Genomic DNA, 27,977 nt, shown 5'->3' with positions numbered 1-27,977 from the left:
TCCTTCATTCACACCAGGAATCTATTATTTATGAATGACGTGTGCACATGCGCGGGGTGCCGTGAGATGTTGTGTACATGTCGTGTCGTCCCGCCGGACCTAAGACGGTCCTGATGGGGTACGACCTCAGGCTGCCAGGCGCGCTAGCCGCTTGCTTCGCCCTCCTCGTCCTGCCACCCGTCTCAGGTGAGCTCTGTTCTGCGTGATTTGCACGAAAACGTCTGGTTTTGGGGGGCTTTCTGCGCGAGAGGAGTCCCAGGGCGCCGCCATGTTTCGCAGTAAATTGTGATCTCCGCCTCCGTTATATATTAACGTTACAACACAAAACGTAAATTCTCTCTTTGTCAAGTGTTCACAGGCAACGGTCTGAGCACTTTTAGCATTGGTGATAGCTGTGTATCAACGTGAATGTTAGCTGTGGTTACTGTTGTTGTTTGCAAGGTTCGACGACATTGCCCCAGATAACGGTCAGGTGGGATTTAGAACCCCGCACTGCTGGTTTACCTGCCTGACTTTTCCCTTTGAGTGTGTGTGTGTGTGTGTTGGGGGGGGGGGGGGGGGGGGGGGGGGGGGGGGGTTCATGTATTTCTGCGATTGTGAGGTTTAGGATTTGGGTTAGAGTTGAAATAAATGCGGGATCTGTCTCGAATTCTGTGCTAGCTGATCCTGTCAATACCTCAGAGTTTTGCTTGTCATGATAGATGTATTGTCGGACTCGAGAGAGGCGAGAACATACCTTGCTGCCGTGTTCAGGAGAGTGAAGCCACCCGTCTGGCCGCACAACAATGTCCCGAGCACGCCTGACCTCAAACTGGTGTTCACGGTTCACGGAATTTCTGAGGAGTGTTCTTTCTGTTTGTGTTTGGCTCAAATTCTAACATAAACATTACAGCAGAAAATACATTAGTTTTTTCCTCAGTCACCAGCTGTAATACTAATAGGATGTTTGTATTCCAAAAAAAGGCAAAATTTTCACCTCCGAAATGTAATTAACCTTGCACAAGCGAAGGTAGGACGTATTCAATTAAATACAACCTGTACAACAATAGGAGCAAGGGTGACCTCAATAGCACAGTATCAGTTACAATCCAAGGTCAAAAGGGGGTTGAAAGCTCTCAAGATCTTGTGAACATTGTGTTTATTTGCTTTTCCTAGAGTCAGGACTTGCAACCCCACAACAAAGACAGTTTTGAGCATTTTCACTGATTTATGATTCTATCTGTTCAAATCATGTAGAGCTGGAAAAACACCTGCATATGCAGCTTAGTGCAGGTGAAATTGGAGCTGTGCAGGTATTTCTGATGTTAGAGTTAGCACATGTTTACTATCCGGTTTATAGTCTGTGCGGGTGATTACGAATGCCACCTGTACCAGTGCAAGTATGCAGGGAAAAGGTGTTTCTAGGCCAAAATCATAATATTGATAAGCCCGCCCACTGTTCCAACTGTGCATGTGCAGGTCAAAGGTCAAGGCCCTTGAGACATGCATAAACCAAGGGTAAACAAAGCATGTCTGGACATTGTTATGGCCATATATATCAGGACATGTGTAAAGTATAGTCAAGACAAAACAAGTAACCTTTGCACAAGGGTCCTTAGGCCATGACATTAACTTTAAGCCGTGGCCCACTGTTCATTTGTGCTTGTCAAAAAGAACTATAATGGGAATTTCCCCAATACAATCTGTCAGGACCAGGGGAAGAGTACTAGTTCTCAGCTGTTCATTCAGTTCATCAAGCTGAAGTGGGTTGAGACCACTTTCACTCTTTTCGAGATCACTTTCACTTTTTTCGAGATGACTTTCCCTCTTCTGAGATCACTTTCACTATTTCAGATCACTTCCACTTTTTTGAGAGCACTTTCACTTTTTTAGTTCACTTTCACTTTTTTTAGATCACTTTCACTTTTTTTGGGTCATTTTGATTTTTTTTTAGATCACTTTCACTTTTTTAAGATCACTTTCACTTTTTTATCTCCACAGTGTGCCAGCTTGCCAGACAGACCAGCCAGGTCGTCAACCCTGCCGACCTCTCCACCCCAGCCAATGATCTCTCACCTCTGGCACCGAACTTTGACCTGCCCGACCGTGACTTCAGCTTCATCCAGGACCTAGAGCAGGGTATGAATGATTGAGTATATTTATCTATTTTATATATATTATGTATATATTTTATTTTATTGTTTATGTTTCCATGCCTTTTTCAATACAAAAGAAAATGGTATCAGTGATCAGTTAGGACTCGTGTGTAATCCTACTACACAAATATCTACAAATGTAGTTGCACTGTTTACCCATGGTAAAGAATTTAGGGGCACAGCTCAAATTATGGGTGCATAAAAGTGCCTTTGTATCCAGTATTTCCAGTCCTACCAGTCGACCCTTCCAAGCTTGAGATATGGGTCTAGCACAATAACTAATTTTACATAGGTTGAAGTATTATGAATAAATACGTTTTCCATTTTGTACAACATAAAAGGTCATGTTTATGTTGTATCAGCCAAAAGCTTGATTTTTTTTCACCACAATTTCATTTTATAATTTCATTGCACATTGCATATTTCATTTTCAGGTGGATATTTGGTAGCTGAAGGCTGATACAAGTGATAGTGGGTCAATACCACTGATGACCTTTGACATCTGTCACTGAAATGTGACACCTGCCCTTTGACACACATTAAATTGACCTAGTTTTTTGTAGAAAACAAGAGCAACGAGGTCATTTGTTGCCTCAATTCTGTCATAATTGAGGTTTATTACAAGTTATTGCTTACTCTTGTAGTACTAAGGGCTATTCAGGTTTTTTTTTGCAGCCTGGTCTCGAATATGAAAGTTGACATGACAATGTTTTTAGTTTGGTTGGATTGGGATACCTGTGTGTGGAAGGACAGCTATGTTTTTCAATTTGCAAATTTAACTTACTTTAAGATGATCAAGATTTGAAAGAGTGGATTGATCAATTGATTGATTGATTGATTGTTTGATTTGTTTGTCCATCCATCCACCCTCCCATCCATTCATTCGTTCATTCAGTCAGTCACCACTCACATACACATGGTCACAGAGAGTCTTTCCCAAAATGTGACATCTCAAATCCCATCGTTGATCAAACTGGACTGTTTTGTGGGAGCTCTCAAATTCAGGTTGGTTAAACGGTAAGGGTGTTTGTCCTGTAACCCAGAGGTGCTGTGTTTAAATCCCCTGACATGCCATCGATGTTGTGCCCATGGGAAAGGCACTTAAGACGACTTTCCCCACTCCACCCAGGTGTAAAAATGGGTACCTGACTCTGGTTGGGGAGGTACATGTACATGTAAAAGGCCGTGGAAGAATAGGGATGTGCTCCGCCTTCTTATACCATGTTCTAGCTAGACAAAGTGGATGCAGCCCACTGCCCTTAGGGTGTTACCTTTATCTACCTACCTTCAGATTCAGCAATTCTCTTCATTAGTTACTTTATAACCCTCAGGTATCGATAATTATGTTCTGTTATCTAGAAAGGCAGTTTGAGGTTTCAGTGATACGTTTTCTAAAAGAGTTGCCCTTGTTCCATTTTGTGTGAGATGAAAAAAATGATGTGAATCGCTTTTATCCCTTTGATGAGACGCCGGATATTAAAGGAGAACAAGGGATGTCACCCGAGGTTAAGTTGGGTACCAAAAATCTCTTTGAAACACTTTGAAAAACATCTCTAGGTTTCAGCGATATTTATTGTATGTCCCAGTTCCATTTTATGTGAGAAAACAGGATGAAGAATGCTTTTATCCCTTTGGTCAGATGCAGGATATTAAAGGTGAATATTAGGGATTTCAAAGTTAAACACTTTGAAAGACATCTCTAGGTTTCAGCGATGTATGTAATGTAGTTTTTTTCAAATTTGTCCTACTTCCATTTTGTGTGAAATGAAAAACAGGATGCAGATCACTTGAATTCATTCCTTTGATCAGACTGATATTAAGGGTGAACAAGAGACGTCACATGAAAGACAGTGATACATGTATATATGTATACATTGTATATTATTATTATGCATTGTATATCTTGTATCTTTTTCAAAATTCTCCTAGACTCCCCGTTCCATTTTGTGTGTGAAATGAAAAACAGGATGTGGGTCGCTTTTTTCCCTTTGATCAGAGGAGACATTAGAGGTGAAGAGGGGAAGTCAATTGGGTACATCATGATCAAAAGATGTCTTCAACGCTTTGATGTCTTTGATCTTCTTACATGCAGCTACGACTGCTTTGCGGTCTTTTTCCAAGCTAATCGAACATCAAACAATCATACAGTTGATTAAAGTCGTGGGCTAGAAATTAGCCACCTGCATCCTTCAATTAGCAGAAAAATAATAGCTTGATGATTGCTGGCAAAACGTGAATATAGTTATTACGAATAAAAATGTAGGCTTTGTGTTATAAATCACAAGTTACTATAGCTAGCTAGATTACGGGTTCAAATCCACATTATGTTAAACATGTACTTTTGAGTTAGAATTTGCTATGTATGATGGTAGTAGAGGATTCATATTAGGCCAAGAGGTGGAGAGCAGAATCTGTGGCTTTGGTTTTTCAAAAAAGATGTCAAATTACAGGCAAACCAGTCAGGCCTCTCTCTCTGTCTCTCTCTCTCTCTCTCTCTCTCTCTCTCTCTCTCTCTCTCTCTCTCTCTCTCTCTCTCTTATCCAGCTATAGGCTTTGTATTATGAATTAAACCTGACTCCATATTCCAGATATTATCGGTCCCCTGAATTGACTTCTTGAGGCTTTGATTTAGAGTAAGCGAGTGTGAACATTTTTATATTCCCCTTCCAGTGGGAAGGGGGATATACTGTTTTTGCTTGCCTATTGTTTTTGTTCTTCTTCTTCTGCCAAAAACCAAGTAGATGTGCGGTTGCTTGCTCTACTAATGATGTTGCAGAAAGTTATATGTTACATATGTAACATGGTACGGATGTTATATTTGAGATGTAGGTAACTATAGGAAAGGTGAATACACCTGACAATAAATTATGGTAATGAGGACCTAATTTGCATAATCTATGCATAAACTTGTATTTCCCTTACCGTAAAAGCTGCGGATGTCATCTTTGAGATGTAGGTACCTTTAGGAAATGTGAAAGCACCTGGACATGACTTATGCTAATAAGGACCTCATTTGCATAATTTATGCATTAACTTGTATTTCCCTTACCGTAAAAGCTGCAGATGTCATATTTGAGATGAAGGTGCCTTTAGGAAAGGTGAACACACCTGACCATAAATTATGCTAATGAGGACCTTATTTGCATAATTTATGCGTAAACGTGTATTTCCCTTACCGTAAAAGCTGCACATGTCATATTTGAGATGAAGGCACCTTTACGAAAGGTGAACACACCTGACCATAAATTATGCTAATGCGGACCTCATTTGCATAATTCATGCATAAACTTGTATTTCCCTTACCATGATAGCTACGGATGTCATATTTGAGATGTAGGTACCTTTAGAAAAAGTGAACACACCTGGCCATAAATCATGCTAATGCAGACCTTATTTGCATAATTTAGGCATGTACTTGTCTTTACTGTGAAGGCTACGGATGTCATATTTGAGATGTAGGTACATTTAGGAAAGGTCAGAAAACCTGGCCATAAATTATGATAATGAGGGCCTTATGCATAATTTATGCATATCCCTTGCTATAAAAGCTACGGATGTCATATTTGAGATGTAGGTACCTTTAGGAAAGGTGAATACAACTGACCATAAATTATGCTATTGCAGACCTCTTTCGCATAATATATGCAGAAACTTCATAATACCATTACAGTCAATTTGCTAAGGATGTCATATTTCAGGTGTAGGTAATGGAAGGGGAATATCCTGCATTTTCCTGAAAATGTTGCCTTTCTAGTTAACAACTGATTTACCGGTAAAATGAAAAAAAAGGATTTTGAGTCCCGCATATGCAGTAGCTAGTTCTTTTATCTTGTTCATGATTTCTTGGATCAGAAGGAATCGGCAATAAAAGTAATTAGGTCTAGGGTCCTTTGTGAGGTCTGTTTGCTTTCGCCTTTTTTGCCAATTTCCCGAAGGGCTTTCTAAAGCAACATCCATAGCAGCTGTGAAGCTCTTGGTTTGTGGTCCAGGGCTCAAAATTCTTCTTTGGAATTTATTGTAGGTGCACTGGTGCACCCAACCATAAAATTAGATGCACAGAAAGAATTTTGGGTGCACCACATAAGATAAAGTTGAATGTCAGCAAAACATTTATTAAGTTTTACGCTTCTACCTCTCTGAAGAACTTCAATCCGTAATTCTATCCAGATTTCAAATTTCAACCTAACAATACATCAAATGAACTTCAACAAAAGGTTCAATTGCTTTTTCTGATTCTTATATTTCAAGAGTATTTTCTGTATACTAGTGTACAATAGTACCTTTCTAGATAGCCTAAAAAATATCTAGGTGCACCCACTATTTCGAGCCCTAAACATCCGTAGCAGCTGTTGAGCTCTGGGTTTATGGTTTGTTTCAAGGGAAATTGGGAACTTCATGTTATGATTTTTGAACTGTTCTTTAAAGAGAACAAAGAATATTTCAGAGCAAAGATTTCCGTAAATTTTAGCTCAGAAATTTCCATGGCTTGTCAACACAGTTTGCAAATTTTGGTTGCAAATTTCAAAGAAGGATTTCCACCAAAACAGTTGAACTTAAAGAAAACAAAATTTAAGTCCTTCCCACACCAGATGGTGCATAGGGCGGTGCCCATCTCTGTTTCTATAGCCCTTGGGCCACACAACTATGTGCAAGCACTAAATCAGGGGGCTATCGGTAGTGGTGTGTGTTCAACTACCATACTCTCCCCCCAGTGCTAAGTAGAGAGAGCAGTATGTACCATTTTTAAAGTCATTGGTAATGAGTACTAATTGAGTTGTCCGGGGATCAAACTCACGACCGACCGTATGCAAGACAAGCGCTCTACCGACTCGGCCATTATATTCAGGTCATTGAAGGTTCAAGCTCAGACGCTGTTGTTTCCCGTTTTATGTATCTACCAGCAGGCCAATTGGAGTACTCTGTCAATAAATAAAGACAAACAAACAAACAAACAAACAAGAAATAGGATATTGGAGTTTTCTTTTTACACAACCAGTGACTTCTTACCTACTGACGTTTCAGTGTCTGTCAGACACCTTCTTCAGAGCTTCTGACTGGAGTAGTGCTTCGGCCGCTATAAGTAGCTGATGTAGGTGGTGCTTTTGCGGCAAGAATACAAAATAAATAGTTGTTGTTCTATGCCTGTTTCACTATTGTGTTTATTTGTTTATTGTTTATTCGCATATGTACAATATAAAACAAAGATAAATAGAGCAAAGAATACATGCAGGGGAGGCCAGAAGCCTATACGGCTTTTCGGGGGCCTCCCCTAAAGTACATAAATTGAATTTTTACAAAATTATATATAATCGAAACTAAGACAAATTAACGAAAGAAGAAATTGGAATTGTAACATAAATCCTAATGAAAAAATGAAAAGAAGAGGAACTACAAAGTAACTACTGTAACAACTGTCTCCCGTTACAGACCCCCCCAGTGATGAGGCCAGCCATGCCAGCGGGGAAGTGACCAGCGGTGATGCCGACAAGCGAACAATAATCGTGAAAGAAGCAGGACAAGACACGCGAGCCATCGCCACAGAGGCCACCGAAGTGCCAAGCCAGTATGTACTCATCGTGGTGAGCATTATTCTGTTTATTTATTGCTTTAGCTGTTCAGCACGCACAGGCAGGGCTGCCCAACTAGCCTGTGGCTATTACAAAGGGCTAGCCCTTCTGACAAACACAAGAGTCTGACATAAAATTGGAATTTTGGTATGGACAGTATATAAGAAAGTTTTATTGCAAGTTCATGCCCGTGGGCTAATTGCAAATAGAAACATAGGGAAAAACATGTGTCAGTGAACTGTGACTGACTTTGTTGTAACAATAGGTACTAAATACGACTGTTGGCTATATCTAAACAAGCTGGGTATAACTTAGTATCACAGATAGTTATTTGATTATACTGCTGCTGAGGTGCCTGACACAGGGGTGGGCAGCAGTCGGCTAGTCATCACACCGCGCTTCCACACGGCTCTATCCAGGAGGTTCACGCTGGTGAGGCAGCATAACTTAATGTCCTTCATGACACTGACTCAAACTAAGATTTCCTGGGTCTTCTACGACCTTTGTTGCCTGGCAACTGCAGCTTGGTGAGTCCATGATTTGAAAAATGATTTAATTATGGAAATTAGCTCTTGATTTTAAGAACTAATTTCTAAATATTACTACGTTATCACATATACTATCTACATACCAAAAGTGATGACAATCCATCAACCTCTTCTTGAGTTATTCTCCTTCAAATCTCAAACAAAAAAATTGACTTAATACCCGAAATAACCTCAACTGTACCACCTGCTTCGAAAATCCCTTAATCACTGGCTTCCTGTTATCAAGTGCCATTTGTGGCACCCACACAGAGGAAAAACATTATGTAGGTGTGTTTTTTAACTGCTTATGTAACACCAGGTAATACCGGTGATTACAAAACATACATGGAACCGGAAATGTATGAAATCATGCGAAAGTTGATGAGTCCATTTTTTTTTCAAAGAATAGTAAAAAAATGTATAGAGAGATCTTTATTGACACATCAAAAGCACAGCGACTTTCCTAAGGTCTACTTACATCTATACATACATACATACAAACGAATAGGTGCATACAAATGGGTTTGATTATAATACACACAATCATATGGGATAGAGCAACATATCGTAATTTCATGTGTCGTATAATTATAGTTATACATTGCTTGTTCTAATGTCAAAACATTCTTTAATGTATTACCTATCTGTACACAGTAAGGATTATCACCCCCTGGTAGGTAATTGAATCTATCAACAGAACGGAGCGCATTGAATTCACTTATTGATACAGTCTGTGAATCATAAGGTCAATTAGTACTTTGATGTCCAGCAAAAATATGGAGACGTATATTTGCAGTACCATGATTTGCAGTGGTGAGGTCACAATGAAAGGCAGAAAAATGAAACCACCGCAATTTAAGATTTACTGTATTTTGGGTCTGTGTCTGAACAACTGTACATGTCATGTAGGACTGTCATACATCTACAGGAACAGCAGTGTTCTCGCCAGGTCTTTTCAGCACAGGGGCCCCATATGCTGTGATCTGGACCCCTATGCTGTGTTTCAATCACATAGGGGTGTTTCTTATAAATCTTATAAAAAGGTCATATTTGACTTTAGAATGAGGCTGTGACAGATAGAAAACTATACTTCACAAAATTTATTCCTCAAAATGCAGGTAATAGTGTCTCATAGGATGACAGGTACACGTACAGTTTCAACTTTCATGTACATTACATATTAGAAGCACATTGCATGGGAATCATAAGGTACTACAAGTATACAAGTACACAGCCCTGCGTAGTTCGCATATTTTGGATCTGTACCTGAACAACGTTAACTTAATAGCTAAGTTATATGATACATGTACAGGTTCAACTATGAGTGTTCAAATTCCAGCTGCTATAAATTAAGTTACTGGGACACTTTCCTAGTCCTTGGTGATGTTACTGCTCAGTGCAGCAGCGAAGTGAGAGAATATCAGCGCGTGGGCGTACCAGACGGTCACGACTGTCGGCCTCCGGTGTGTGTTTTTACGCAGTGCGGGGGCGGAATATTATCCAGAGACTCGCAGCTTGTCATAATTCTGTAGGAGCAAACTGCGGACTTGTCCATTTATTTTCCTTTTTTCCCATTAATTCTTTTTATTCACTTTTCATACAAAAACACACAGACATGCATGGCACACTGGCGCAGTAATCATGATACAGTATAATATGATATATAACACAGAATTGACACATTTCCAAACTACAAAACTGCAGCATAAAAACCATTAACAGTGTGACAAAATGATTCCGTTCTTTATTGATCCAAGACACATGTAAACAGGATGTAGAAAATTGTTATAAATACTCATGAACTTCTGACAGAGTCAACAGTAACTTGTAACATCTAATTTTCAGTACTGGTACTTTTGCTGTTGCTATGTTTATTTCCAGCATGTTTAACTGTTTTTCTAGACAGAATTGGCTCCGTATTTTGCCATTGATGTAAAAAGAGGTGATTTTTCAATAAAAGAAGTGTATGCTATAATTTTAAGTAGAAAGTGTTATCATTCTGATATGACTTCTTATGCAAGACTTCCAGCTAAATTTTTTTACAGGTTCTTTATTCCCGTCCTTGTATTTACTTAGAAGATAACATTTTGCAGACACACTACTGTTACTTTATAAAGAGAAAGAAAAGTCTCTGAGTAAAAGGAGGGTTTAATTTCTGTTTCTGTGTAGCCAATATAACTGCCCTTCGGTGTAACACAGCAGCTTCTGTACTATCTGTATAGCCGGTATAAACACCCTTCCGTGTATTCTAACACACCAGCTTGGCAGGCACGCGGTGCGGAAGCAGCTGGTTATATTAGTACTGAACGGCCTGTCACACCTCACTTTTGCACATCTGACAGTAACCATCCAGGGGTTGTCAAACAGTTTTCCTTGAAATCATTGAGATCCTCCTGAACACCCCCGAGGACACGCAAACATTTTTTTTTTTTACAACAGGTTCATTTGATTGTTGAACTTAACATCTAATTCCACCGGCGAGGGTACATGATTCCGGCACCCTGAAAAGATATGTCCAAACAGATCTCCAACCCAACGTCCCCCAGTATAATGCACTCCTGTATATCTAGACTGTGCATCCCTGGGGGATGCTGCACTAGAGATCTCTCAAACACACTGTTTTTCAAAGTGGCGGATTTGTGTAACCAGGCGGATTAATGTTAATGGAGGTTAACATTTTGAATTCAAAGTCAAAGCTATTTGGAAGATTCCAGTCCACCCCCGCATGCATCTGTGTAGCCAGGAAAATGTCAACTGCAAAGTCGCTCAGTTTTTATAAAAGCGCGGAGATTCATGTGACATTTGTTTCTCAGTTCTGAAAGGTAATGGAGACATCTGCTTTGTTCATGTAACTCTTCCCATTTCTGCAAAGTCCAACTGTTCACACTACTTCATCTAAATCCACAGGGTAACATAATATTCAGGATTTTTAAGAACAGACTGTTTAGGGATATGTGCCAGATGCAACATCAGTAATACCGCCAGAAATGCAAATTTGACAGACTAACGTATTTAGCTAGAACACTGCCAAGAAAGCTTCGGAGTTGATAACCCTTCATTCAAAAACGACGACTTCAAAAACTTCCCCACAACCCGAATGGAACAGACTGATGATTTTACAGTCCCTCCCGTTTTGTTGTGATATTTTGTGCTTAGACAAGTTTATATCTTTAGCACTCTCCTCAACTCAAGAAAGGAACAACAGCTCTAAAGGGAAAATAATTTTGAGGAGTATTTTCCTCGCGGAAAATGGTAACACTGACTTTTTTTCCTTTTCAAAAAACTTTTTGTCAAAATGTGTGAAACAACAAATTGAATTCATGCAGCCTGGCTTGCAATTCAGTACAACATTCACAAAGTCTCCAGAAATTAAATGCCAACTTCCAGTCTCAGAAACTGAACCTGGTTATAAAAATGTGCAAAAGAAATTTGAGGTCTTCATTCATTCATTCATTCATTATAAAAACCTTGACCATTGTCTATTAGTGTCCACAATTTTTTTTTTCCTTTAATTTTTAAAAATTGTTCTGAAGTGTGTGAAACAACAGACTCAGTCTGCGCAGCCTTGTTTGCAATTCAGCATCACTGTGCCATTCACACTTGGCTGGTCCGCAGCACATTTCAGCAGCAGCATGTGTTCCTGTGTGGGAACTCAGGGCTAGAAATACCGGCTGCATTATGCAGTAGGAATCTGTGATAGTACAGTACTGCACACCAGTGCTCTAGCCACAGGGCATGTGCACCTGCACTACCAAAAATGTTTTTTCTTGTTTTGCTTATTTTTGGACAATTCTTGTATGGAGAAAAATATTCTTGCACGAAGAAAATCAAGAAAAGAAAATAAGAAACACAAGAAACCACAAAAATGTCCGTTCTTACACAAAGAACAGTTTTCTTATTTTTCTTCAGGGGAGAAAGTGTTTCTGAAAGATTCTCACGCACAAGAATTTTCTAGAAATAAAAGCAAAACTTTCTTCTTTTTTCTTAAAAATGCAATCAAAAAATTCTTACATATTCTTGACCAGATTTAAGAAATACAAGAATTGGTTTCTTATAACCAGTTCAATTCCTGAAGAAGTATAAGAAAAAAAATCTCAAAATATGAAAAATTGCAACAAGAAAAATTTGCTTGCCCCATGGACAAGAACGATTTCTTCGTCACAGAAAAAATTTCTTCCTGGAAGATCAATTTTCTGTGTGGAAGAAAAACAAGAAAAACTTTATTTTTTATTTTTGGTAGTGTGTGTGCACCCTAAGTTGGAGCTGTGCACCTAATGTTTTACTGTGGGTGCACTGGTGCACCTAGATATTTTTTTGTAGGCTATAGGGTAAAGGTACTAATAATTGTACATTAGTATACAGAATATTCTTGAAATGTAAGTATCAGAAAAAGCAAAATAACCTTTTGTAACAGTTGTACTTTCTTTGATGTACATGTATTACTTGTTTGAAATTTTGAAATTAGCTATAGAATTACAGATTGAAGTTCTTAAGAGCGTTAAACTTTGTAATAATGTTTTGCTGACATTCAACTTTATTTTGTAGTGCACCCAAAATTCTTTCTGTGCACCTATTTCCAAAAATGAATTTGGAGCCCTGAGCCAGCACCTGTCATTCTGTCATTAGACAGATTTTTCTCGCTCATGATGGACAAAAACTGTCCCCAACCCGTCCTTTTTGACGGACAAGAATCGGTGTGTACAGATAAAGAAAAAGCTTTGAAGAATATTCTAGTAAAAGAGCTTTAAGTTTTACATAAAGCTTAACCTACCAGCAAAATTTGCCCCTCAAATTGCAAGAAATAGCGTTTCAAAAGGTTAAGATTTCCAAAATTTCCCAGGGAGCATTTTCTCGGACACCGCTAAGATTGTTGCACCTTTGGCGCTCGACAAGATGTTCTATAAAACAGAATTGAGATGATGGGTAAAAATTTCAGGCTGGCTAGAACACTACTGCACAGTCACATCATTAAACTGATAGGTATACAATGTACGTCCAAATACTGGATGTACAAATTCTTAACCCGATTTAACAATAACACTCACATATATACACTCATGTATACATGTACTTGTCACTAGACATGTGTTTTTCTTCTTCCTCTCGATGCATGTACCACAAACTTAAGATGAAAATTTAGTACTAGAAAAATAACATGGTCTTGAAATCAGCACCTTTGTTGATTTGAGATTCTCTCAAAAGAGTCAGGGTTCTCTTTGTAAGGTTTCTGAACATTTTGATAACTGTTAATTCGGTTTTCTGTTATCATTGAAGACCACAGGTTACTTGATGAAATTGTTCAGGACTGGTACAGGTCCAGGTCAGTAGCCTGCTGGGTGCCTTACCGATTACTGTCAGAGATGTTAACCGGGTCTCCTACACTCGCTGCCCTGAAAAGGGCCTGCTCCTAAACATGAATGTACATATAAAAGATACCCAAACTAATGATTAGCCCCACTCGATTGTAACACTATATCAAAGACATATGATAGCCCTTATTGTATTCAATTTAGTAATTAGTAATAAATTAGGATGTTAAGTTTTATTCTATACGTTGTATTATCATTCGTATAGCTCTGGGATAATGCAGCGCTGAGACGGAATTTGACCGGTTTCGACTTTATTCATCTTTATCAAGAATAACAGAGATCGGACCACTCCCCTTTTATACTTAGTACTGTTTCTGTGCCTCCCCATAGTGTAGGGCGCTATAACTCGAGTTTAAGATATTGACCAATCAACGTTGTATTTTCCCCGAGAATAATTTAATCGGGTTGGTAGAACATACTTAGGATATTTGGAATCTCACCTGCTGACGTTTCGGGGTCTGTCAGACACCTTCTGACTGGAGTACTGCTTCTCACTACTATAAGTAGTCAGAACCTCTGAAGAAGGTGTCTGACAGACTCCGAAACGTCAGCAGGTGAGATTCCTGGTTGTGATAAAAGAAACTCCAAATACCCAATGTTGTATTATGTTTAATAGTTGTTGCCATACAGTGTACCGTGTACAGTTGTCGTGCAAAAAATAAAGTATAGTTGTATTTCCATCCATGCACCCTGATTTCAGGTCTCTCAGCCTTTCTGTTATCATTAAAGACCACGGGTTACTTTCGTTGTCAAATTGTTTAGGTACAGGTACGGCTAGGTCAGTAGCCCGGGTGCCATCCGATTACTTATAGTAACCTGGACTTCTACACTCGCTTCCCTGAAAATGACCTAAACATCTGCACAATGTACAAAAAAAAAAAAAAATGCAGAAATATTTGCGGTGGTTTTATGTTTTGTACAACACTGTAGGAGAATGCCGCAAACTTAAAACCACCGCCAAAACTCCCTTTTGGCCTTAGAGCGAAATAGAAACCACGCAAACTTGAATGCATTTATAGTATTTTGTACATGTATTTTCATCCCTGTGCTCTGTGCAGTGGCAGGCTGGTAGTACTAATGAGAGAGTGGGTGTGCGGGGGTGGGGAGGGTGTCTGGGAGAGCCGTGTGGAACGGATGAGTTCCGGACTGCGGCAGCTGACTTCATGCGTGGTGAATTTCACTTCAGGGAACATTACTCACGATGTCTTAGCTTTGTCTGCATGGCTGTATCGTATTTGTTACATTCGCCAGCAAAAAGTTAGAACTATATAATATGTCTCTTCATTTTCCACTGCCTTCAAAAAAGAAGTCAAACCCAACCACAACCATAGTCAACCTTAGTTAGCTTAGAACTTTCACAGTAGACTAGACAACTATTTTTGATTCCCATGTATTTCCATGTACTTGTTTGTCTGCAATTAGCCTTCGGGCATGAACTTGCAATAAAGTTATTATTATTATATAATATGCTGTGTATAAACATTTTTGTTAACATATTTTCCAAGAAGTGAGTTTTTAGACCTAACACTAAAACAGTTCTTGATGTATACGGTGAATTTCATGTCGACAAACATTAGTCCCAATGAAGCTTTGTCTCACTGTATAGTACTTGACCTCTTCTTTTTCCAGCAAAAAGTTAGGACTAGACTTTTGTATTATCAGAACAAATAAGTTCTTCATGCGTGGTGAATTTCACTTCAGGGAACATTACTCACAATGTCTTAGCTTCGTCTGGCTGTATCTTATTTGTTACATTTGCCAGCATAAAGTTAGAACTATGCTATGTATGAATGTGTATGATTGTATATACTGTACATTTTTGTAAACATGGTTTCCAAGAAGTTAGTTTTTAGACCTAACACTAAAACAGTTCCTGCATGATGTACGGTGAATTTCATGTGGACAAACATTAGTCCCAATGAAGCTTTGTCTCACTGTATAGTACTTGACCTCTTCTTTTTCCAGCAAAAACTTAGGACTAGACTTTTGTATTATCAGAACAAATAAGATCTTCATGCGTGGTGAATTTCACTTCAGGGAGAATTACTCACAATGTCTTAGCTTTGTCTGGGTGTATCGTATTTGAAATATTCGTCAGCAAAAAGTTAGAACTACTATGAGAAGTATAGGAGAAACAACACGAACACGACTGCTCGTGATGAAGTCTAGCAAACAACTGACTTTATTCAAACGAGAGAACGGGATCGGCCGTTCTATGTTCGAACAGCCAGTCCCGTTCGATATAACGTCTACGTACTATGGAATCCTATAGTAGCATGTAGTATATGCTCCCACCACTGGCCCTCGTTACACTGCATGTCGCTGGAACATTAGCAAAAAGTTGCGTTTAAGGTCATGTTCGCGTATTTAAGGTTAATATCTCGCGTAAAGGCTCATTTAGTTGTGTCCAAAGACATATCTTATGCAACGGCTGTCACTCCGATGCAACATTGACCAAAGAGGACAAAAGAGATTCGGCAGTTAAAATAGGTTTAAATAGCAGGCTAATTGCTGTATACGCATTACGTTCTGGTGATGTGCTTCGTTACACTACTGTGTACTTATGATGTAATCTCCATAAACATTCATCCGCCGGGTTCAGTAGATCCGCCACAGTGACTGTGAAATACAGTGTGTTTGAGAGATCTCTAGTGCAGCACCCCCCTGGTATACACAGCTTAGATATACAGGACTCCTCGCATTATATTGGGGGACGTTGGGTCAGAGATCAGCTTGGACGTAGTATTCTTTTCAAGGCAGATAAAGACACAGATTTTGGCCATGTTTTAAGTCTAATGTTAATTTTTGAGATGTTATTTCTCTATACTGCCGTCAATAAATGTGAAGTTTGCTATTCAGTCATTCTCCAACCTGATGAAATTATTCACGAATAGTAAGAACAGATATGTTAACCATAATTATCACATGGCCAGATGGCATGGACCAATCAGAAGCCTCCATTGCCCACAATAAGTCGTCTGTTATGAGGCCATAACACACCACTTATTGACGTCATGTCATAACACAACCGTTGCATTTTCGTAGAGGGGGTATCTTTTTGATGAATCTTTTTCTTAACCTTGATTAAAAAAAGCTCACTTGGTGGTTTTATTCGGTGCTTATAGCACATGACCAGGCGTTATGACACCATATACACCTCGGGGCGGGTCATTAACCCTTAATTGAGTTTCAAGTGTTGCTATTTTTCCCACAGACTGTCTCCAGTTCAAACAGTCTTCCTGCCAATCAGTCGCTGTCCTCCCGACTCCAGTCTGCCTTTGCTGCCGCCCTGGGCATGTCGGAGAACAACGTTCACGTCATCAACAAGGTGAGATGTTTGTTTGTTTAATCTGGACTTATGATTATAGTCAAAACTGCCCAAGAAGACCAATATCAGGGGACTGCTAATTAATATCTGGTCTATTGTAAACAGGTGGCCACTATATATAGACAGGATTCTTGATGTTTGTGTCAATAGGCTAGAAGATGACATAGAAATGTATCCTGTACAATAGAGAGGACTCTAAAGAACGTTTTAACTTTGATGGTAACAACGTCTTCTTTTTTTAACGAACTCACTCAGTGCAAGGCCGTAGAGGCCACTCATCTAAGCACTGAACTAATTGTTACTGTTAGTAGCAGCATCTATTCGCCCTAGCTCAGAAACATCAATGTTCGAGACAAGCATGACCTCACTGACCCATTAGGAGAAGCAGGGGGTTAGGAAGGCTGCTCCCTACCCCATTCAGGCCGGAATGTTTTGATCCACTCACACCGGGGCATGCCCCTACTCTTTTTCGAAAGGTTTGGTGGGTTCTTTTATGTACTCAAGGTGTGACTCTCCTCAAACACGGGACTTCCATGTAACGTCCTATTTGAGGGACGTCCTTAGACAAAACAATGTTAATTTGTTTATTACCTTTATCTAGAAGGTTACGTTTCTGGTCAGCGTTCGTGTGTGTTTTCTTCTTTCCATCTGTGAACATGATGACTCCAGAGTGTCTTGATACTTGGTATGTGTGCAGGTCTTCTTGTCACCATCAATTCTGTGATTTTCTCTTTCACTTGTTGATTTATCGAAATTCAGTGTCTTCAAAAGCACCTTGAACCTTGTGTGCCTTGTATTCTGTTTTTCAGATTGAACACTTGTACTAGATAAAAAGTAGTACTATGCATTTTCATAAAAAGGTCACGGTGGTAGTAATACACATGATGGCATTTACATGTATGTTGTCATGCTGCATCCAGAGACATGTTTTAGTTTGGCTACTTGGGGGTAATCGAAGTTGAAGTTTTGACATTGACATTGACGTGTTGCTGATCAGAGAGGAAGGAACGCACCCATGTTTAACAAGCCCTTCTTGAGTTATTCCCTTTCAAAGTCTGAAGCAAAACCTGCTCCTGCAGTTCCAAAAAAAGCTGCTAGGTGGCCAAAACCTATACCACTTACTCTCTGTCCAAAGAGCTATCTACCACTCAAAAATCAGTTCCATAGCTTGTCCAGAACACGAGATATCAAAACAGGAAGTTCCGCTGCAGTACCGTATCAAGCCGGTAGGGGACCCAAAATCTAATCATTTCCAAGTCTCATCAAGACCTACCCACCTACCAAAGATCAAGACAATCCATCCAAGCCTTCTCGAGTTATGCTGTACGTTACAAACAAACCCACAAACACACACACAAACGCTACCCTCTGCATAACCTTCTCAGTGAAGGTAATTATCACTGGTGATGGGCCTCCTACATCCTTAGCCGGATATTTGCTCTGTTTGCTTCAGTTCCCTCGCCCACAGGCTACTACGTCATCACTCAGAAGATTTCCTGCAGTCAAGGAGGGAGTCAAGGTTAAGGTGTTATCAGAGGACGTTGTGCCCAGACTGAGGTTGTCTGAGCCTGATCAGTTCTGTGTCTTGGTAGATGAAGGTTTTGTCATAAGGATTCAGATACAGCTGTGTGCATGATACTACGTCATCACCTTTAAGACTCGGAAGATTTCTTAGGTAATTTGTCTTCCTGCAGTCAAGGAGGGAGTCAAGGTTAAGGTGTTATCGGAGGGCGTTGTGCCCAGATTGAGGTTGTCTGAGCCCAAGGCTGTCTCAAGGACCTGTCCCTCCGCACTTGCATGGGAATTTGCTTGTTTGGCAGAAAAAAAATGTCACCCTGTCAGTCAAAAAAAATTCTGCATTCCTTGGCATGAAAATGTATTGTTGTAAGCTTGAAATGACGGATTTATGAAGGAAAATTAACAACATGGGCTCCCAAAGCTGGAGACTGGCCTGGTCCTACATCCTCGACAGAATAGTTTCTCTGACTTTGCTTCAGTTCCTCCACCCACAGGCTACTACGTCATCACTCAGAAGATTTCTTAGACGTCTTCCTGCTGTCAAGGAGGGAGTCAAGGTTAAGGTGTTATTGGAGGGCGTTGTGCCCAGATTGAGGTTGTCTGAGCCTGATCAATTCTGTGTCTTGGTAGATGAAGGTTTTGTCATAAGGATTCAAATACAGCTGTGTGCATGATATATTATGCACTTCAGGTGCACCCAAAATTTGTCTAGTATTAACAGGATATTTTTTACATTCAAGTGTAAAAGAAATGATAGACTCTACAACATTTGTTGTGTTAAATGAAATTTTGAAGTTAACTATTCACTTAGCCAGATATTTGTTCCCTTCCTACACCCACGGGCTCTTACGTCATCACTTAAGACTCGGAAGATTTCTTAGATGTTGTAAGACGTCTTCCTGCAGTCAAGGAGGGAGTCAAGGTTAAGGTGTTACTGGAGGACGTTGTGCCCAGACTCAGGTTGCCGGAGCCTGATCAGTTGGGTGTCTTGGTAGATGAAGATTTTGTTGTCAGGATTTTAACCTTCTCCCTGCTGCCTAACTCTGTAACCAATAGGGAATTGGGTACCAAACAGCTACTTCAGTGTGCTAAATGTTAAGAATTCTTGGATAAAAGATTGTCTGGATGGAGGATAGAGGTTTCGCCGTTGGCGGCAGGATAACAAGCTTACGTAGCTATAGTGCACTTTACTGGAACACATTCCTGCAAATTGATTATCGTGAAGTCGTTCTTGCCAATTGATCATCGTTAAGTCGCTCTCCAAGGTTATCCAAGGACATTGTACTCATCCCAAGGTAACATGATCTAATCAATCGAGCCTTGGTCGATGGAGGTTTTGTTGTGGGCTTCGGGTTAACAAGCTGTAGGCACAACGTACGTCAGTGAAGCACCCGTTAAAACATTCCTGTCAATTGATTATTGTTGGGCGGCTATCCAGGGTTCCAAGGTAACATGGTCTAATCAATCAAGCCTTGGTCGATGGAAGTTTTGTTTCGGGCTTCGGGTTAACAAGCTGTAGGTACAACGTACGTCAGTGAAGCTCTCGTTAACGGTGCACACCCCAGTTCTTCCGCGACCGGGGTCCACAGAAGTGCGCGACAACAAAGTGACGGAAGGGTTTCGAGGGGCTGGGTTTGAGTTTATATTTCTCATAATGTGCTTCGAACTGACATTAGATACTAGCATGGCTGAAAAGCGTATGAATTGGTGTGTTTTGGGTGAAAATTGCGTTTCGATCTGAGCCTTACTTCCGGATATCCATCCGCGTTGATGGTGAAATGTCCCTTGGCCGGAGATTGACCTTTGTTGCGTTCTGTGGGTCATGCTGACATGCCTCGCGCCGTGGATGATTAAAGAAATCTAAGTACTAGAATTTTCTTTATAATTGGCTCGACTGTACGCTAGGTTTTTCTCTTTCTGACAACATCAGTCGTTTCTACCTAGAAAATTTTTTCTACGAGTTTTATCCTACGCAAAAGTGCCAAAATTTGACCATCGTTTTTGACGTGAAAATTATGTTTTTGTCTCCTGATTTACCAAAATTAGAGAGGTTGAAGAAACAGAACTCAGCTGGTCCTATAGCGGAAGGGATAGGCTTTCATCCCATACACAGTTGATTTACTTCGGAATACTTCCCTGGAAGAGACAGTACCTAGACTCGAGGGTGCGCAGCCTCCAATTGAAACCCCAAATAAACTGGGGTGTGCTCCCTTAAACGGACCCGTCCTGCAAAAAATACTGACCATAACAGCCAACAAATTGCATTTTTCCCGGGAAACTGTGTAGCCCGGACCCAACCTGATCGAAAAAAATTCGGATTTCGCAAGTTTTAATATGGTTATATAATGTCATATAATGTGCTGATTTGCCCCCCTCCCACGCCCCCCCCCCTTAGAACACGGCCAAACAGCCTTCAAAGTGTGTTTCCTGAACATTGATGACGTAACATTTACCAAAACACTGTTTTTTGCATTGCTCTATTACAGGGGCACTGGGATATCGCATATGTTTGTTTAATAGTCGCTCCTGCATCAAGTAGCAGACGCTTTTCAATGAAAAAAGCCTTTGATGACGTCATTCTCGTACTTTCCTGCCCAATCCAGTGTCAAGTTCGCTGTCGCGCTAGTTTACAACATTCAGGCAAATAAGTCGCACAAATCAGAAGATACATCCCTAGGCTTGTTTATCGCACCGAGACCGACACCAATTTGTACAGCCTTTTCTCAGCAGATGCCCGTTTATACGTTCATAGCTGTTAGAAGTGCGGCTCAGACCGCCATCCTAACCAAAGATACATCATTAAAGTTCGTTTTTCTACAAAATAAAAGAATTCTTGGCAACGAAAGCACTTGGGTAATGAGGCTAGGTCTATTCTCTATCAGTTAACGCCCAAAATTAAAATTCTAACTGCTTCCCGTAGAAGTACGGAACTTAAAACGGCACTGTTCTCAATGGAAAAGACAGGCAAGTGAAAGTCATTGTGACGTCATGAAGTCAACTACGTTCTAGGCGGTTTGTAGCGTTTATTCTAGTCAGAAATAGAAGGAAAGCCTCCTCCATCACAAGAGCGTCTCACTGACATGCCTTTCTACTGCAATACCTGTTCATTAAGCATGAATTTATGGAAAAAATCGTCTTCAAGTGGAAGCTACCATTGTGACGCAATTGCTATTATGCGCCTTGAATAGTACCGAGGCCCAGAAGGACAAAATCGGCCTTCCGACACGGTAACTTTCAACCACCTGTAACTCGAGAACGAAAAGTCACAAACAACTCAAACTTCGCGTGCTGATAGGTGATAACTCTTTTAAGTCATAGACAACATAAATCATAATTTGCATATATTAACGGTGCACACCCCAGTTCTTCCGCGACCGGGGTCCACAGAAGTGCGCGACAACAAAGTGACGGAAGGGTTTCGAGGGGCTGGGTTTGAGTTTATATTTCTCATAATGTGCTTCGAACTGACATTAGATACTAGCATGGCTGAAAAGCGTATGAATTGGTGTGTTTTGGGTGAAAATTGCGTTTCGATCTGAGCCTTACTTCCGGATATCCATCCGCGTTGATGGTGAAATGTCCCTTGGCCGGAGATTGACCTTTGTTGCGTTCTGTGGGTCATGCTGACATGCCTCGCGCCGTGGATGATTAAAGAAATCTAAGTACTAGAATTTTCTTTATAATTGGCTCGACTGTACGCTAGGTTTTTCTCTTTCTGACAACATCAGTCGTTTCTACCTAGAAAATTTTTTCTACGAGTTTTATCCTACGCAAAAGTGCCAAAATTTGACCATCGTTTTTGACGTGAAAATTATGTTTTTGTCTCCTGATTTACCAAAATTAGAGAGGTTGAAGAAACAGAACTCAGCTGGTCCTATAGCGGAAGGGATAGGCTTTCATCCCATACACAGTTGATTTACTTCGGAATACTTCCCTGGAAGAGACAGTACCTAGACTCGAGGGTGCGCAGCCTCCAATTGAAACCCCAAATAAACTGGGGTGTGCCATTCCTGTCAATCGAATATTGTTAAGTCGCTATCCAGGGTTCCAAGGTAACATAGTCTAATCAACCGAGCCGGTTGATGGAGGTTTTGATATGGGCTTCGGGTTAACAAGCTGTAGGTACAACGTACGTCACTGATGCACTCGTAAACCAATCGTTGTAGAGTGGCTTTAAAAAAGAGCCAAGTTGAGTATCAAAGTAGTAAATGTTAAGTTTGACATTTGTGTCACTGTTGGTTAGTGTAGTGACTTTTTGCCTCTGTCCTTGGTGCTGAATGACATTCAAACAGAAATTGCTATATCTGTAAGTGTTTTTAATTGATCCGTAATAAGTATTGTCCTTGCTGAATCACTTTAAATCAGAAACTGTTTGACCTGTCCCTGTTACTAAATAATAACACAAATTGCTACATCTGCCTCTGGCGACAAACCATTTGTAATCAGAAAATGCTACACCTGTCACTGGTGTTACAATCTTCATTTATCGAATTCAACAATTATTACAACTGTCCCTGGTACTAAGTGACCATCTAATAGAAATGGCAATGCCTGTCCCTGTGTTCAGTGACTTTTAATTCTAGTTTACAGTTTACAAATCAGTCATTGCTACATCTGTCCATGTTGCTAAATGATTCTTAATAAAATTGCTACAGCTTTCCCCAGTGCTAAATGATTTTCATACACAAATTACCAAGATTACTGTCTCTGGTGCTGAATGCCATTCACAATCACATTGGTATTCTTGTCCTTGGCGCTGTTTTTTCTGAAGCACATACATGTATAACATTGCTTCCAACAATTTTGGGCACTAGTTTGCATGAGCCTGGCATTCTACACTCTTCTCCAACTGTCCCAGGCAATGTTGTAGGGTACATGTAGATAGTGATGTCACACCCAACAATGAGATGATATTGCCCAGCTGTCGTATACACAGTAACCCAAGCCTTTTCTTACAGCTTTTATGCCCTTTCGATGCCTTTTTTCATACTTGCATGAGTTCAATGCCATTCTACATTCTTCTCCCACTGTCCCAGGCAATGTTGTAGTGTAGATAGTGATGTCACACCCAATATTGAGTTAATATTGCCCAGCTGCCATATGCTGTGACCTGACCCCTTTCCGACACCTTTTTTTGCCTTTTTTATGTCCAGGGCCTTTTTTAACGCTTCCATACGCTTACCATCCGACATTCTTGTCCAACCGTCCTTGTAGTGTATATAGTGATGTCACACCCAATATTGAGTTGATATTGCCCAGCTGTCATATGCTGTAACCTGAGCCATTTCCGGCAGCTTCTGTGCCTGGCCAGGGCCTGTGCGATGCTTGAGCACTTCCGGAGACCTGTCAGTGGGGGGATTACATTAGAACTAACTAGATGTGCGCGTGGGCACCGGTTCAGGTGAAATGGCTTTGTGTAGACAAAATCACAAGCCTGGATGAATCATACTCACTTGTTTTTATTAACATCTGCAAACATAATTCCACCAGGGTACATAATTCTGCCACCTGATTCTGAAAAGATACATCAAAAGAGATGTCCAACCCAACGTCCCCAAGTATGATGCACTCCTGTATATCTACACTGTGGACACCTGGGAGGTGCTGCGCTAAAGATCTCCGGAAGTTGCTGTTTTTCAATGTGGTGGCTTTTTGTACTTCTATGTAACCGGCAGATTAACGTTAATGGAGGTTATATGTACTTCATTTCTTACTTGGTTTTCCAAAAACAAAACACAGGAGGACCTAAATCTTGGTTAAGGAATTACATCAGAACTAACTAGTCATATCTAAGCACCAGTGCTGTTGAAATGGCCTAATGTAAACAATATCAATATCACAAGGCTGGATGAATCATACTCACTTGTTTTTATGTACTTCGAATTCATTTTTTGCTTGGTTTTCCAACACCAAAACACAGGATGACCAAATGCCCAGCTTATTTGGACAACATTTAAGCAAACTAGACATACATGTATGGGTACCAGTTCTGTTGAATACAAGAATGAATCATAGTCACTTGACAGGCTTGTATTTATTACTTGCCTCTTTGCTCAACAAACAAATTGGAGAATAGAAAGCATTACTTGGACTTTATGAATGTTTTTTTCTACACTGAGTAGACCTTAAAAGATGGATATTCACATATAGCTTTGTATGTAGGGCTGTGTGAACCATTATATAGTCACTTGAGAATTTTGTTTTCAATGCTTCATTCTTTCCCCAAACAAAACGCAGGGGGACAGAAAGGTATTAGCTAAGGCCAGGGAAAATGAATGTTGTGTTTCCAATGCTAGTATGCACAGTCCTGAAAAAAAGGGTCAGATTCTCTCTTTTCCTTGTAGATTCCAACTGAAGTGATTCAACAAATACAGTTACGAATATGCAGGGTGTCAGCATAACAGTGACGTCGGTTTTGTGGGTCTGTTTTTATCAATTTTTCTATTGTTACAGGAATGAGGAGAACATGTTGTGAATTGATTCTACTATGTTTTCATCACTCATACATGTATGACAGGTTGAAAATGTTATGTCCCTTGCCAGTAGTCGACTCCTGAAAAAGGCTAGGATTACAGGGTAGCAGGGTTGGTCGGGTGACCTGTAGCACCATGTTTCTTTTCCTTGGCCTGAGGGGCTACATTTCACATTTAAACAGATTTTTTTCAGGGGAGGTAAGGTAAACAGACTGACGTGCATGTCACATGGAATATCTCTGTGTCCACAAGATATAAACTCTATGTAAAGGGTAGTCACTTTGCAGACTTTAGCTGTCTACTTTTCTGAAACAAAAACACTTAACGAAGAAGGGCCATTGTTAATACCTCAGCAGATGGATGGAAAATTCTGGTGAAATACCTCGTGTCAACAAAATTGACCTTACTTCCTGGTGAATTAATTGTACCCACTTAGAGAGCCAAATTTTTTACTGCAGTCTTTTTTTAAAAATAAAATAAGAAAAGAGTTAAAATTAAATTTAAAAGAAAAATAATAAAAACAGTGAGGGAACCATCCAGTGAGAAACGATAAGCTTTCCAAAAATATACAAATAATGTGATAATTGTACTTGAAAGCATAACAATAATGGTACGAGTAACAGAAGTATCACATATATCCATAATAATATAATGATATACTGCATTCTTCTTTCTTAAAAACAAAAACCCTATAAAAGAAAAATAGCCATTGATACAAGAAGATCTTTATTGACACAACAAAAGCACAGCGACTTTCGTAAGGTCTACTACATACATGCATACAAATGAATAAGTGCATACAAATGGGTTTGATAACACACAATCATATGGGATAGAGCAACATATACATGTTATACTTTGCCAGATAGATTGATGATCTGGTGAAAGATATTTCCACCCAATTCCAATATTTCCAGCCCTGTCTTCTGTGTGTCGATGTGAGAAACGCAGCGCTGATTTGGAATCGCCCCGCCGGTAATTCAGGCTGTCCTCCAAGACTCCCCAGTATTTTGAGCCCTGTCTTCTGTGTGTATATATGAGAAACGCAGCGCTGCTTTAGAATCGCCCCGCCGGTAATTCAGGCTGTCCTCCAAGACTCCCCAGTATTTCCAGCCCTGTCTTCTGTGTGTCGATGTGAGAAACGCAGCGCTGCTTTAGAATCGCCCCGCCGGTAATTCGAGCCTCGTCCTCCATGACTGCCCACCGCCCACTCACCAGCATCACTTCCTGTGCTGAATTACACGACCGGTCCACGCACGACACGGGGGTGTTCTCTGTCTGACAGTGATTTAAAAAGCAAGCAAAATCGCTCTTTTTGTCCTCGAAATCAACCCCGCTCCACTTCTATAAATATCAAAGCCCTCTTTGTGATATTATGCCTGATTATCATTGTTCTAAAGTATTGGGGAAGTTGTTTTATGCCACAAGTAGTTTGTAAGTTCCCCCCACCTCTTCACACCGTCCTGTTCATTCAGTATTTTGTTGCCTGGCTGAGATTTGGTGGCAAGCAGGAATTTGGCTTATCAAAGACTGCACTGGAGCCGCTTCCTGTTATATAATCTCTGTCTTAGATCTCCCACTTGGTTAAAGGTACTCACATTTTCTTAGACGTTCTCAGCTCGAGGATTGAAGACTACAATACAGGTATATGTGAGTATTTCCTATTGTGAGACATTTTTGACATCTGTAACAATAACTCAGGCCACATTTGGAGATCTGCTATAATCTGTTTGTAAAATCTCCTACTTGGTTAGAGGTGCTCACATTTTCTTAGACGTTCTCGACTCAAGGATTGAAGACTACAATACAGGTATATGTGAGTATTTTGTATTGTGAGACATTTTTGACATCTGTAACAATAACCACAATGAGAGGTCATTTCTGCTATAGTTTCTGTCTTAAATTATCTTCTACCTGGTTAAAGGTGTTCACATCTTGGGAGCTGTTCTTGGCTAGAGGTTTAGAGATTACAATACAGGTATATGTGAGTATTTTGTATTGTGAGACAATTTTGACATCTGTAACAATAATCACAATAAGAGGTCCTCTCTGCTATAATTTCTGTCTTAAATATCTTTTGAGACATTCTTGTTCATAATATTGAAGATTACAAAACAGGCACATTTGAGCACTGCATATTTTCAGACAATTCCTTTGATATCTGCAACAGTAACCCAGGCCACATTGTTATAATCTCTGTTTTAAATCTTCTACATAATCAAAGGTACTTACAATGTCTTCTGAGACATTGTTGGTTAGAATATTGAAGAATACAAAACAGGCACATGTGAGTGCTACATATTTTGAGATGTCTCACATTTTCTTAGACATTCTTGGCTTTGGGATTGAAGACTACAATACAGGTACATGTGAGTATTTTGTATTGTGAGGCATCTTCTGACATCTATAACAGTAACACAGACCTCATTGGGACGTCCTTGTTGCTATATTCTCAGTCTCAAATTTTCCACCTAGTGAAAGGTTCGCAGTTTGCTTTGATGTTCACAGCTAGGTCAGTTCGAGGTTTAGAGACGTGTTAGTACTGGCTATTTTGAGACATCTTTTGATATCTGTGACAGTAACACATTGGGAGGTCCCTGTTGATAAAAACCCTGTCTCAAATGTTCTACCTGATGAAAGGTGTTCACAGAAGAGTAGCGAGTAAAATTTGAGTTGTGCCATCTGTGCCTGTCCCTAGTGCTGAATTTGCAGCTGTTGTAACTGTGGCTTTCCATTGCTGTCACATTGGACAGTAATGTAGGATCTGGGTGTATTTCTACTCAGATGTTGCTGTTATTATCAGGGTCTTGTTAGAAATAATTGTCTTCCTTTTTTTGGTGTTAATTGTGATTCCAGGTGGTTCAATATAAGACTTGATACTGATAGTGTGGGAGGTAGAGCTAATGTCTGTATTTTTTTTATATTGTCAAATATAAGCACAGTGTCAGCCTGCAATAAATAGCAGTCTATAATTGATTAAACTAATTATGGCCAGAATCCCTCCTTTGGGGGGGGGATGAATTCACTCATTTGGGATTAATTTTTTCAACCATGGTCTTT

At 40.0% G+C, this 27,977-nt stretch overlaps 1 protein-coding gene across 1 annotated transcript in view; it reads left to right on the top strand.

Annotated features, from left to right (window-relative positions):
* The window catches only part of LOC136429185 (tyrosine-protein phosphatase non-receptor type 7-like), a 46,184-nt gene continuing 18,207 nt past the window's right edge, over positions 1–27,977 (top strand). Inside the window, exons 1-4 of the mRNA XM_066419061.1 lie at positions 1–186; positions 1,981–2,118; positions 7,563–7,714; positions 16,813–16,926. Coding sequence (XP_066275158.1) covers positions 78–186; positions 1,981–2,118; positions 7,563–7,714; positions 16,813–16,926 — 513 coding nt within the window. The 5' untranslated portion in view covers positions 1–77. The remainder of the gene's footprint in view (positions 187–1,980; positions 2,119–7,562; positions 7,715–16,812; positions 16,927–27,977) is intronic.

Source organism: Branchiostoma lanceolatum, chromosome 3 (assembly GCF_035083965.1).
Source record: "Branchiostoma lanceolatum isolate klBraLanc5 chromosome 3, klBraLanc5.hap2, whole genome shotgun sequence".
NCBI lineage: Eukaryota > Metazoa > Chordata > Leptocardii > Amphioxiformes > Branchiostomatidae > Branchiostoma > Branchiostoma lanceolatum.
This window is presented reverse-complemented; position numbering and strand designations above follow the sequence as displayed.